General features: G+C 37.5%; 2 protein-coding genes across 2 annotated transcripts; one reads left to right on the top strand and one right to left on the bottom strand.

Annotated features, from left to right (window-relative positions):
* Positions 1-4,386: 4,386 nt before the first annotated feature.
* Positions 4,387-10,581, bottom strand: LOC128232095 (agrin-like). Its single transcript, XM_052945454.1, has 5 exons — positions 10,538-10,581; positions 8,278-8,322; positions 6,835-6,949; positions 6,100-6,318; positions 4,387-4,513 (listed from the first exon to the last, which is right to left on the bottom strand). The coding sequence occupies exons 2-5, from the start codon at positions 8,312-8,314 to the stop codon at positions 4,435-4,437; spliced, it is 450 nt and encodes a 149-aa protein (XP_052801414.1). The 5' UTR covers positions 8,315-8,322; positions 10,538-10,581; the 3' UTR covers positions 4,387-4,434.
* Positions 9,444-12,541, top strand: LOC128232094 (agrin-like). Its single transcript, XM_052945453.1, has 4 exons — positions 9,444-9,520; positions 9,992-10,106; positions 10,548-10,757; positions 12,428-12,541. Exons 1-4 carry the CDS (start codon positions 9,472-9,474, stop codon positions 12,504-12,506), a joined length of 453 nt encoding a protein of 150 aa, XP_052801413.1. The 5' UTR covers positions 9,444-9,471; the 3' UTR covers positions 12,507-12,541.
* The last annotated feature ends 178 nt before the right edge of the window (positions 12,542-12,719 follow it).

Below are 12,719 nucleotides of genomic sequence, written 5' to 3'. Positions count from 1 at the left end.
GTGTGTGGACACTGGAATGTAATTACCAGTTGCATCATGTTGCCTGCCGTCAAAAGGACAGACGCACGCAGACGGTTGTGAATGTGAACTATTTCTGCTTCATCTGAAACAGTAAGAAAATTAATATCTGTTATGATAGCCAGTCAAATTGTCATCCAAAAACGTACTATTTACGGACAAGCGACTATTGAATCGACTGGGAAAGAGAATTTACAGTTTATGTAATAGATAATGTGTCATTACCTAAACCATGAAGTCGGCATTTGCCTGGTGCAGCATGGCTACCGACTTTATTCTTCAGTAAAGCAAAACTATTACTTTGTTTGCCAAAATGTCTATATACTAGCCAACGGTCATGCGCACACGGCCAAAAAACGCATAATAATCCAATGTTGACTAGATCGATTTTGGAGGTTTTTGTTCGTTATAGGCTTATACAATAGATTAATATTAATCTGTATGGAAACTCCGTTGGCCGATACATGAGCTGAAACAAAGCCATGGTTGACACAGACATCATTGTATACAAATCAAAACACAATTTTATATAACGCATTATCTGATTTTTTAAAATACTTTGAGTGCTTGTGTTTTGCAGTCATCCAAAATCGTGTGTCCTTATATGCTACCATTTCTACTTTTGTTACATTTATAATACATTTGATTCCAGTTTTGTTCTAAGTTGGATTTCCTTACACGCAGTCATCACTCATATATAAAATGCTAAAATTGGTAAGCAGACTTTTATGATTTTGTGCAACACTTTTTTTGATCTTGACCCTGCAAAGGCTGCACATTCAAATTTGGCGCCGCACTAAAAGTGAACACTGATGTTAGAATTCAAGTTATGAGGTTTAATACATTGGTAGGAATTATTTAACATGTTTCGTACCTGAAGCAATGGCAACTATTCCAGTGTATGGAAATCTGCAGTTTAAGTGTCCTGGCATCACCGCGTACTTGTCTATACACGGAGGAAACCGGGTGGTGGTGGTGGTGGTGGTGGTGGTGGTGGTGGTGGTGGTGGTGGTGGTGGTGGTGGTAGTAGTAGTAGTAGTAGTAGTAGTAGTAGTAGTAGTAGTAGTAGTAGTAGTAGTAGTAGTAGTAGTAGTAGTAGTAGTAGTAGTAGTAGTATTTGGTAAAAAAATACACAGCTATAACTGAATTACTTATTTTTATGAAGAGATCTCTTTAAGGCACAAACCTGACAAAGTTATAATGCAATAACTGATATAAATGATATTCCACATTGTGTTATAATGACTTGAATAATAAATTAAAATATTATTTTATCTTTTCGCTGTTCAGTTAATAAAGCAAATGGTTATATTAGTTGCTAGCAGTTGATTATTATATATCCTGCAGTGGTATAATGTGTGAGATTTTCAATATTTAGATGTGTTGAGATAATCTTCATTCAAATAACGACCAATCATCAGGTGATGTCATTTAAGATAAATTTGAAAAAAAAAAAATCAAGAAAGTTTACAAGAATATATTCTCTTCAAAAAAAGGACCACGACTAGTTATTGGTTATATTTAAATTCACTGATGAATTAGCACGTATAATTTTCCTCACAGCAATTGTAAATGATTTGAATATTAGGATACAATACTACCCTTTCTTCCACCCCAGATAAGAAGATCAAAATGGCCCTGCTGGAAATCCTTATTTTAACCACGGACAAAGATAAAAAAAGTACCTGTATGGAACTACTTTTTTATTGTCATCACACATATACCCCTTGTTAAAGACCGCGGTATGTAACACCATGTAAACCTTGTCTTGAGGCAATATTTAAAATCCAAATTAAACCTCGTGTTTACCAAATACCCTACGCTCGGGTTGGGGTGACACGAGAGCCCAATGGAAGATACTTATAATCTACATTTAGAAACTGTCCATATATTCAGTTTACAGACTCATACGCCTGAAACAAGGCAACTTGTCATATAATAGCCATCTGCTGCGGGTGGTCTCTTTTAGTATGCTAACTAATCTCTAAAAATGTTTCAGGACGCTATATGTATTTTGTTATAACTTCAAACGGAGTGGAATGCGTCGTTCTTTTTCTGTCAGCATAAAACACGCCAACAATTATCTCCTTGCCATGTACCGTTCAAACTTTAAGACGAGAACAATATTTTTGATTAAAACATATAAAATATTCAACTAGTATGCCAAGTATCTCCATTTTGACGAATGTTTGTAGTTCTATGGACATTCTAATGGGACTTGTACCCTGCCCATATAATCCAAATCATTGCATTTTGAAAGGTATCTAAACATTTCTATTTATCTTTCGGTGCTCATTTGTAGGCCTACAGACTGAAGTACCGCCAATTGAAATCAGGTATCGTCAAAGCCCCTTTTTTAGTTTCACATAAGGTGCTACAAAATGGGACGTATGGTGTTATGCAGTTTAAAATAGTGCGAATTAAAAAACCGCTGTATTTAATAACGTCCTTATGATTCCAACGTTAATGTGTATTAACAAGCCAAAGAATCGTCAATCTTTCTTGAAACGAGTGAAATAGATTAGAATAGATTATTTCGCAGAAAATGGAAATACGCTGACTAAAACAGCCTGCATTACTTTACCTTCTATAAATACTCAGTACGTCCTTAGCCCATATTTGGTTCCATCCAATAAACTTTACACTAGCAATAAACTTTCGATATGAAAGCAAGTTCAGCTATTCTAGTACATATAGGTTTATCAGTTACTGTAATGAAACTAACTAACTGTCTTAAGGTGATGACAGGAACTAATGGGTTATTTTGGCCACTCAAAATATTTTTGGATTCGATTGTTATTGCCTCTGAACACAATTTTAAAAAAGAAAAACCACGTGTGTCGCACCTACAGCCTTTCAATGCTTTCAGTACTTTTATTTTACCTATATTCATCGTATTTCGTTAAATGTAATTATAAATTCCATCCGTACACATTTTATTAAAATGCATATGATTGCCTCTGACACTATATAAGACATACCCATAACAAAATGAGGTCCTTGGAACTATGTTGAGGAGTATAAATATATACCTTAGTACTAGTAGAGTAGTAGTGAGTCTTGAAAAAAGAATACCAATTCTTCCGATGTTATGCACCAGTCAATTGTAACCATAGCCCCCAGGTCCGAAGAATAGCGGGGACTTTGACTTCTGGTCCAGTATATCCTGGGTAAAACCCCCGACCTGCGGGGACAAACAGCTGGTAAAATACCCACCAAATGCCCCCCACAACCCGGGATACCTAGGTAAGGCACATTCCCCTCTATTTTCGGAGCGAAAAACAAAACCATTCACTCGGCACTGCGGGGCCACCTGGAAGGTAAAACATGGCCCATTTCCCCCCTATCCCCGGTATACCCCGGACCTGGGGGCGTAGTTATAATTGACTGGTGCCCATAAAATGCCATACAACAAACTCAATTAGACCCCACCAAAACAAAGACTGTGAATAAAAGTTGACAAAATACGTGTTACACAGGCAAGTTACATAAAATGTAAAAGTACATAAAAGACTTATAAATGAAACCCCAAATATTTTTATGAAATAAACAAAACATTATTGCTTTATCGGACCTTTGCTCAGGTTAGATAACGCAGTTATAATTGGACCTCCGCTTTGTCACGTTAGGTAAACCAGTTATTTTTGAACTCCCGCTTCATCAAGATAGGTTGACCTCCGCGTTGTCATATTGAGTAACACAGTTAGATTTGGATCTCCGCTTCATCACGGTAGGTAACACCGTTAAAATTTCCTACTGTGTCATTGTGGGTAAATAGTCCAATGCGAACTCCCACCGATTCATTGGGAGGAAATTAGCAACATACAATTCGAGGGTGAAAGTAAAAAGGTTTTAAGTGACATTAAAAAAAGAAGAAGATAGAACCTTTTTGCTTTCACCCCTCGAATTGCACACCAAAAGTCATATTGAATGTCGGGGAATAAATAGAGACACCTAGTACCTGACTTGATATTGCCGGATGTACTTTAGATATGTAATCGACTCCCAACGACCTGGTTGTTGAATACATTATATGTGTTGCAACCATATTTAAGAGGTTTGTGTGAATACCTCCTCCGGTTCGCCGAGAATGACTTGTGTATCGCTTCTGGTGAAGCAAACAATTTTCCACGTATTGCCTTATTACAGGACTAAACGCAGAGGTAGAAATATTTCCAGTTTAGGTACTTAGTTCGTTCAATTGTTTTTGTTTTATTTGTGCAGACACAAATCAAGCCTCAGTACTTACTGGTGAAGGTCCACACTTACGTCATATGCATTGTATAAAACAACTATATCTTATTATTATGTTTCGATAAAACTCAAAATCCAGGCAGGGCAATAGATGCATAAAATTATGTAACGATGTTAACTCGTAAATTTTATTCGAAAATTCTACGTGACACGTGACAGAGGCTATGGAGTGGTTGCGCATGCGCCGAAGTTCTGTATGTGAAGGTCACGATGAGTGCATCTCTGTTTGTCATACTCGCAGCTGGAAAATTCAATAAAAAACGATAAAGTTGGGTTAATACCAGTCTTTTATTTCCTGGATAATGAACATTAGACTTTGAGACTTGGCAACCTACATACAATTGAACAGCTCAACAACTGATATTGGTACTATACTTATTATTTTAAAGCTGCACTCTCAAAAATTAACCGCTTTTACAACTTTTGTTATTTTTGTCTTGGAATGAGCCATTTTTGGCCTACATATCTGCAAACCAGTGATATAAGACTGCTGACAAAAGATTAGATCACAGATTTTCATATTTCCGTTCAAAAATTAATGTTTAATGGCTAAAAGCGTTACTAACGGTTTAAGAAAAAGACATAAAACATCAATTTTTGAACATAAATATGTAAATCTGCGATCTGATTTTTTGTCAGCAGTCTTATACGAGGGATGATGCAAAATAAACAGGACTGGCGTACTCATAATAATATAGAGTTGTTAAGTGTAACAATATATATACCGTTTTACCGGCTAAGTATTTTCTTTCGTTACATGTTAATGCTGAATGTGTTTGTATTGCCCTTTTCTCTAAACGGCTCATTTTAATACCATGGTAACGTGCACCCGGCGCAGTACACTTTGCAGTAAACATATATATAATGCAACTCTTATTACCTCCAAAACTGTATCACTGGTTTCCATGCAATTTCGCGTAAATTAGCTCGTTCCAAGATAATAAAAAAAAAAAAAACAAGTTGTCATAACGTTCAATCCGTGAGATGCAGCTTTAACAAACATAAAAGCAAATATATGAATCATTCGTTGGAAAAAAATACGGACATGCATGCCATTCGCTACTGTGGTATCCCATGTTAATGGTATTCACATTTATCACAACCAATTTACGAATAATTCAATTGAAATGATAAATTTTAAAACGTCAGCATAACACTAAATTAAAACAAACACGGAGTTAAAATGAACGAGGAATTCAGATCCCATTTCTTATTGGTCTAAAATAAAGCGAACCGGTTCAAGTTGGTCCGGTAGAAAGTGGACCGGGAAGAGGAAAGCAGTTGGCTTTGAGGAAAACAGCAGGACAGAACTCACAAAAGGAAATGAAGTGTCACTTATTTACGCAAACATGAAAATGTGAAAGATAACACATGTATTAAAATACCATATGCAGTGAGTGCGGTCCAATCATGGACGTTTGTAAAAAATCTTATTTATTTATTTCATACACATCAGAGCTTTACGTAAAGTTAATATACGTGATAATGAAAGTTGAATTCGGGCAAGGAGATTGAGCATCCAGACGTCTAATTAAGTCAATAATCAAAATAGCATAAACTAAATAAATCATTTAACGATATGATTAGATATTTACAACAACATTCGAATACATTACAAAAAATAAATAGTTATTGTAGATTATCTCTTCGCCATTCCTGTTAAGGGGACATCGCTGGAGTGCGTGCGGGCGTGTGTGTATTCTTTATATGTTTATAATTTATAAAATTATACAAAGCATAATTATACTACTTTGAGTACTCATTAGCCGTGATTAATGTTTTGTGTTGCAATTATTATATGCTTAAAATGTTTACTTGTATACTTACTAGTTAACGTATGTCCAGTTATCGGAGCCGCAGACTTGCTTCACATCGGTAGGGCAGTCCCGATGGCTGAGCGCCGTACAGAAGAAATCGAGGACCGCCGTCTCCCCATCTACGCCCGACCCTGGGGACGGGGTGGTCGACGACTCAGCTGTAGTGCACGGGCCGTCGTGCAGGATGTGAAGGCTGGAGTCGTTACACTGAGCCTTGGCGAAGTAACACCTGTTAGCAAGATTCCAAGGTCAGCAAAATTGGGAGAGCAGAAAAGGGATAAATGATTGTATTTATGGCATGACTATCCACATTTTAAGCTATTGGTTAAATAATTTGGCTACCATAAGCCTAGGCTTTATTTTCATATCAAAATGATAAAATAACGTTAGGATTTGGTATGAAACACAGTCGAATATCGTTGACACGAACTCACAGGGACCGGCGAAAATTCCTCGAGTCTCGAAAAATTCGAGCCAAGCGGTAATGCTTTCCTTCAGTGTAATGAAATCGGTCCTTTACATCAATTCGAGCCAACAACGAATTCGAGGCAAGCGAGTTCGAGCTAACGGGGTTCGACTGTTATGATATAACACATCTTTTAGTTTTCCAAGACCTTACATGTAGAAATGACAAAAACGCATGTATCCTGAATAGGAAGATTATTCCAAACGTATGTAATGTCTGATTTGTTCCACAGTACCATGACCACCAATCTAAAATGGCATTGTGTGCCACTTCCCAAACCTGTTGGCGTAGGTAATGCCGTTTGTGCCGCATTCCTGCATAGCGCTGTAGGTGGTGCAGTCCAGGCTGAGGACGAATGACTGGCAGCTCAAAACCTGGCCATGCGCAACGCCAGCTGATGAAGTGGGACAGAAAATAGAGAAATGCTTAATTTATACATGGGTATACGTGTTTTATGTGTATGTCGTACCATGTCAAAACCATTCAAAGCGCTTCATATGTTATGCAAGACCGACTGACAATTCAAGACCTAGCACTGCGCAACACCTGATGGAGTCGGGGGTAGGAAGAATGTGTAAATATTATAATATAAGGACAGTGTATCTGTAGGCGATGCCGGTGGTGGTGTTAGTAGTTTATACTCCGGGTCCCGGCGTGAGCACATTGAAGGGTCCCAGAGTGACAGTTCAACCACCATCTTTCCTGGGCGGTGAACCAGTACTAGGTGCCTTCACCTCTGCAAGGAACTGACAACTTCTGTACATGCCAGGGGCAGTGGTACAGTGCGAATGGTCGTAGAAAGGATTTCATAACCAATCACAACAGAAGTGACCTGGTCCGCCCGGGAATCGAACCCGGGTTGTCCGATTAACAGTCCAACGATGTAGGCGATGCCGTATGTGCTGCACTCTTATATATCGATGTAACCAATTCCTACGCAACTCCCGCTCAGAAAATAGATGCATTAGCGGATACAAGGGGCGCACACGGCGCCCCCACATAAAACCGTCCAAGTTTACTTTTTATTTCAATATATGAGAAAAAGGTGATAAAATGCGCCCTATATTCATCACTTTCGCCTAGAAATCGTTACCCTGTCTTGGGGGAGTAACCCAAAACACCCTTATCAACAGTTTAAACCAAATAAATTTCAGTTCTGAAGTTAGCACCCCCCCCCCAAGATCCGCCTACTCTTATTCGTCCCCAGGATCCGCTCCTGACTGATGTAGGGGAGAGGGAGGTGTGTCCAGTCATATATATATATATATATATATATATATATATATATATATATATATATATATATATATATATATATATATATATATATATATATATATATATATATATATATATTTCTGAAACATTGATTAACACTAGTATATGTCTAAATAGATATGAACTATTGTAGCATGATCTATCCCTTTTTCAATACATGAACTTATTTGAACAGCCGTACAAGGTAGGATAATTCTTTGGAATACATCGAAACATGTTGTAGGCTTGAAATTATTGCAAAAAGAAACTAAAAGAGTAAGTTGTTAAGTGTTGTGATTATTCAATGACAAAGTCCGAATGTTGAGCTTGTTCGATCTGTAGTTCACTTCTGCTCATAGTTCCGAGGTTCAAGTTTACATAAGTATGCCAGTATACGCATACAACTACTATACGTTTGTGTTTCGGTAAGTAAGAAAGTATAACATATCTTAAGTGTCGACTTACCCGCCAACAAAACTGTAGCAACCAAAAAGCTGATCATGGTATTTTCTGAAAGAGCTGTGTTTCTCAAGTGACCTTTATTGCAGAGCTCATAGACGTTATTTAATTGTTCTCAATATTAGTACACACTTGGACAGATATAGAATTGTTGATAAGACCGTGTAACGTAATCAGATACATGGAAATATTAAGGTCAATTTCCTCATTCCTTTATTTCTAAAACGTTATATAAAACTAGTCATATGTTCTAATACTTGATATACACGCCGTAGAGCTGGGGGCAATTAATTAAAAAAAATCCAAAGCTGACGTCGAATCGTGGATCTGACGTCGAATCGCGGATCTGACGTCGAATCGCGGATCTAACGTCGAACGTCGAATCGCGGATCTGACGTCGAATCGCAGATCTGACTTCGAATCGGGGATCTGACTCCGAATCGCGGATCTGACTTTGAATCGCGGATCAACTGCCTAATCTCGGATCTAACGTCCAATCGCGAATCTAATGCTTCTCTCATTTATGCGTAAATATCTCTGGGAAGGAGAAAAGAAATAGAATGAATAGGTGGATTTTAAGTTCGTTGCCATGAATATCCGTCCACTTTCTGTGGCCACCAGTTTATATCATTATTCTTATTAAATTAATACTATATTTTTCTATCTATTTACCTTACCTGTTTCGGCGAAGTTTAATTTAAAGAAAAAATAAACAATAACTCCGAGCAAACACGTATGATCCAAACTATTAAAAATAAGTTAAAAATACAAAAAAAAACAAGGATTTGTCTTGAAAAGGTTGTGTCCTTAGTCAATATATCTAGTATTGTGTATGAGTATGTGAGACTTTTCCACAGCCTGTCGCAGTTGTTTTGATGATGATGATGATGGTGGTGGTGGTGATGATGATGGTGGTGGTGGTGTTGATGATGATGATGGTGGTGGTACTGCTGCTGCTATTGATGATGACAACGACGACGATGATGATGTAATGTTTAAACACCGTCGTGATTTACGTGATCAAAATATATGGTTTGACAGGCTTTAAGGTTACTAGTACAGCCTTGTCTTGTTTTCTGTTCCAATTTTGGCAGAACATGTGACTCGTTATCATCGAATTAAATAACACGACCTCCTAAAGTTGGTCAAAGAGGAGCGTTAATTTCGGTTTTCATCAGAAATAGTATTAACCTGTACCTGATGAGAATGAAGACTGAAGTAGCGCTGTTTTGCTTGTTTGCTGTTCAAGGTATTATAAAATCTTCTGAGGCTTTTTATTAATGTATTCACTTATTGTTTTTACTTATTTGTATATTTATTTACGTATTTATACCTTTACTTTGCGTGTTTTCTTTAATTACAAAGAAACACAGGCCAACCTTGAATACTTGCTCTATTTTTGTTTTGCCACAGAAGTGATTAAAAATCAAAACATTCAGACGGATTGAACATATGTTTTAAGAATTCTATTTTTTTATCTGAATAAAACAAGAATTAAAAAATAAGTTTGTTTTACAATATGCACAATAATTGTGGTAAAATGCTATGTAAGCGATTTTCGAGGAGACGGGGCATAAGTATTGCATTCTAAAGAAGATTGTATAATGATAGTAAGTTAGCTAGCGTTCTATGGAATATAAACTAGCCAAAATTATGAACATTACTGAATTCCCATTGGTCAACAATGTAAAATACATTTAATTTATATGCGCATGCGCAGGTGTGTTCGGGGCGACGTTCTACCGCTGTTCATGGGTTACGGAGGCGAGTGTGGACTGTGACACATTCCAAGATGACGTCACATGCGGAACAGATGGCGTTACTTACAGAAATAAGTATGGTCACCGATATTATTGGGCTTATTAGTTACACTCTAGTAATCAATCCGAAATTTACTTATTTCAATTAACATTCAGCGGCAGCAGTACTTGGCCGCACTGGCAACTATTTAACATCCGTTTATTCCTGCGTAGTGTTGCCTAAATATGGTACATCAGGACAATAAGGACTTTCAACAATTGCTTTAACAGCAGTTTATACAATAACCCGGGTAGTGCACTAAAATTTAAATATAAGCATATTAGATAAGTTATAATTGAATAGAGCTCTTACTGTTCAGTTCACGCCAGACTACACATGTGCGGGCTGATTCGTTATGTATAATACGCTGCTGGTATGAATACATATGTCTATGTACTTCTGGTATTCAAATGTTCAGAGCTGTTTTGTTCTATTCAAGTGAAAACTACTTTACATTTGTCCCTACCCGTCGATAGGTGCGAGTTCAGCAAGGCACACTGCCTGAACAAGGCGCTTGACCTGAAACACCCGGGTGCGTGCTCGACAGCCCCCGGCGGTACCACGGTGGATCCCGTGGCCGGTGGTGATGTGGTGTTCGACTTCCTGTGCACGAGCCTCAGCCACAAAGATTGCCCGACCGAGGTTTCCAAGGTTTGCGCCAGCGACGGTCGCACCTACACGAACTTGTGAGTTCCCGTTTACATTTGTGTTGACCGTAAATTCATTCCTGTCACTGATGTATCTTTGGAAATACCTCACCCAGTCGTTTATACACCAACTGCAGTTTCAGCGTTTAGAGAGGAGTAACAATATTCATTTAAAAGAACAAAGTCGAAGCAGAAACGCCTTAGTATAAATTAGGAATGGCAACGAGTAGTAAAATTGGTACTCGAGTACTCGGACAATCTTTCGATCGAGTACTCGGGTACTCGAAATAAAAGAACGTGTTTCTGGGAATGACACGATCGTGAATACATGTATCGTTCATGGCGTATATAATGCGCTTTGGTCGTATTATTGGTCATTTTCATCTTTAAATTAGACTTTCATTATTTAATTTAACAAGAAATTAAATAAAAGAAAAACAAATACTGTTTGATGCTTTTAATTTTGTCTTTTTCCATTTCATATTAATGATGTTACATATAAGTATGCACTGCAAATTATCTACAATAAAGCTGGAAAGTTAAACCCGAGATTTATAATGAGCATCAATCATAATTACAATAAACGAACATTAATAGCTTACATAAAAATAAAGAACGAAATACTTCTTACTGTATTATTGTTGTTTACCTCATTAATATTCATAATTCTTGATTCATGATATCAACCAATCAATTGTGATAATCATTGCAAAAATGGTAAAAATACGCCCATTAAGAAATCAATCCTCGTAACGATCGCTACTCGTTCGCTCGTTAGCGTACATTGTTTAGTTAAAGGACTCTTAACTGGTAAACAATAGAATTGTGTAGGTGAAAGTTCCGCTATCAAAACTTCGCTAATTGACATCAGTGATAATTGGAAATAGGGGCCCTTTGCTGACAGTTTGTAACTCTTAACTAATTTATTAGGGTCAATTGTGTACACAGCGGGGATTGGAGGAACCGTAAATTGTCCTCTTGGCAACTAACCAGATCCGTTACTTCATCTGTAAATTGTGATTTTTATAGATTTTTTTTCCGAGAACTCGAGTAGTGATTTGGTACTCGAGTACTCTGACGAGTACTTGGGTACTCATTGCCATCCCTAGTATAAATCCTAACTAGGAGGATGTCGCAAAACCACTAACATAAATGCGTTAACCAAAACACATGCACATTTGCATTTTTGGATGCCATGAGCCTCATGATCGTATACAGTCGCTTCATCGTCCAAATTTATCTCCATACCTGCAGTTTGTGGCTACAAATAACCCATATATGACCGCCCCTAAAGCTCAGTGGTAATGCGTTCGCTTTGTGTACAAATAGCTCAATTTACTTGCGGTCGGCATTATAAGGGTAGTACTGGGAAAATGGTGTTCTAAGTACTGGTTAAACCCAGGAAAGTTTTATCCCCTGAATTGGGGCTTTACGCCGAGCTGATAAAGATCAAAGAGGTACATGTATATTCACAAAAGGCTGGGTAATAGCACTCAGATATCTTGTATTTCACTATGTTTCATCGAAACTCATATATCAGCATTTGACTTATTGCAGTCATTTTCATCTTATGGCACTGATGGCATTTAAAACACAATTTAAGTCGTGATGGCGTCACGGTGGAGTCAAGCCATAATGCAGCTAATGGGTGCGGGAAGACCTTGATAAACTTAAATAAACAAACAACCCATGTATCTCTTTTCTTTCAGTTGTGAGTACGAGAAATCCAAGTGCACCCATCGTGATCTCACCCTTGTGACCTACGGCGACTGTAGCCTTAACCCATAGGCCTACATTATGTATTTAGTTTGGATTTCCTTGTTCCTTGAATTCATTGAAGTGCTACATTAAATGCATGCATTTTACAAATACCGTGTCGTTTTACCGGTGTTGTACTCAACTTAAATACAAGCATTTTAATTAAACGTATTTTACCTTTATGAAAGTGCGTGCGTCTCCATGATCTATGAAAGATTACATTTTACTCGTTGATCACAGATG

The sequence above is a fragment of the Mya arenaria genome, chromosome 4 (genome assembly GCF_026914265.1).
Source record: "Mya arenaria isolate MELC-2E11 chromosome 4, ASM2691426v1".
NCBI classification, from domain to species: domain Eukaryota; kingdom Metazoa; phylum Mollusca; class Bivalvia; order Myida; family Myidae; genus Mya; species Mya arenaria.
Note: the sequence above shows the minus strand (reverse complement) of the source record. Positions and strands in the feature narration are given on the sequence as shown.

Excerpts from the sequence above, each read along its gene's own strand:
- LOC128232095 (XM_052945454.1), bottom strand. The coding sequence starts at position 8,314 with ATGATCAGCTTTTTGGTTGCTACAGTTTTGTTGGCGG. Across the intron at positions 6,319-6,834 it reads GGCATTACCTACGCCAACAG|GTGTTACTTCGCCAAGGCTC; the intron begins GTTTGGGAAGTG and ends TCTTGCTAACAG. Across the intron at positions 4,514-6,099 it reads AACTGGACATACGTTAACTA|CTGCGAGTATGACAAACAGA; the intron begins GTAAGTATACAA and ends TGAATTTTCCAG.
- LOC128232094 (XM_052945453.1), top strand. The coding sequence starts at position 9,472 with ATGAGAATGAAGACTGAAGTAGCGCTGTTTTGCTTGTTTGCTGTTCAA. Across the intron at positions 9,521-9,991 it reads TTGCTTGTTTGCTGTTCAAG|GTGTGTTCGGGGCGACGTTC; the intron begins GTATTATAAAAT and ends GCGCATGCGCAG. Across the intron at positions 10,107-10,547 it reads GGCGTTACTTACAGAAATAA|GTGCGAGTTCAGCAAGGCAC; the intron begins GTATGGTCACCG and ends ACCCGTCGATAG.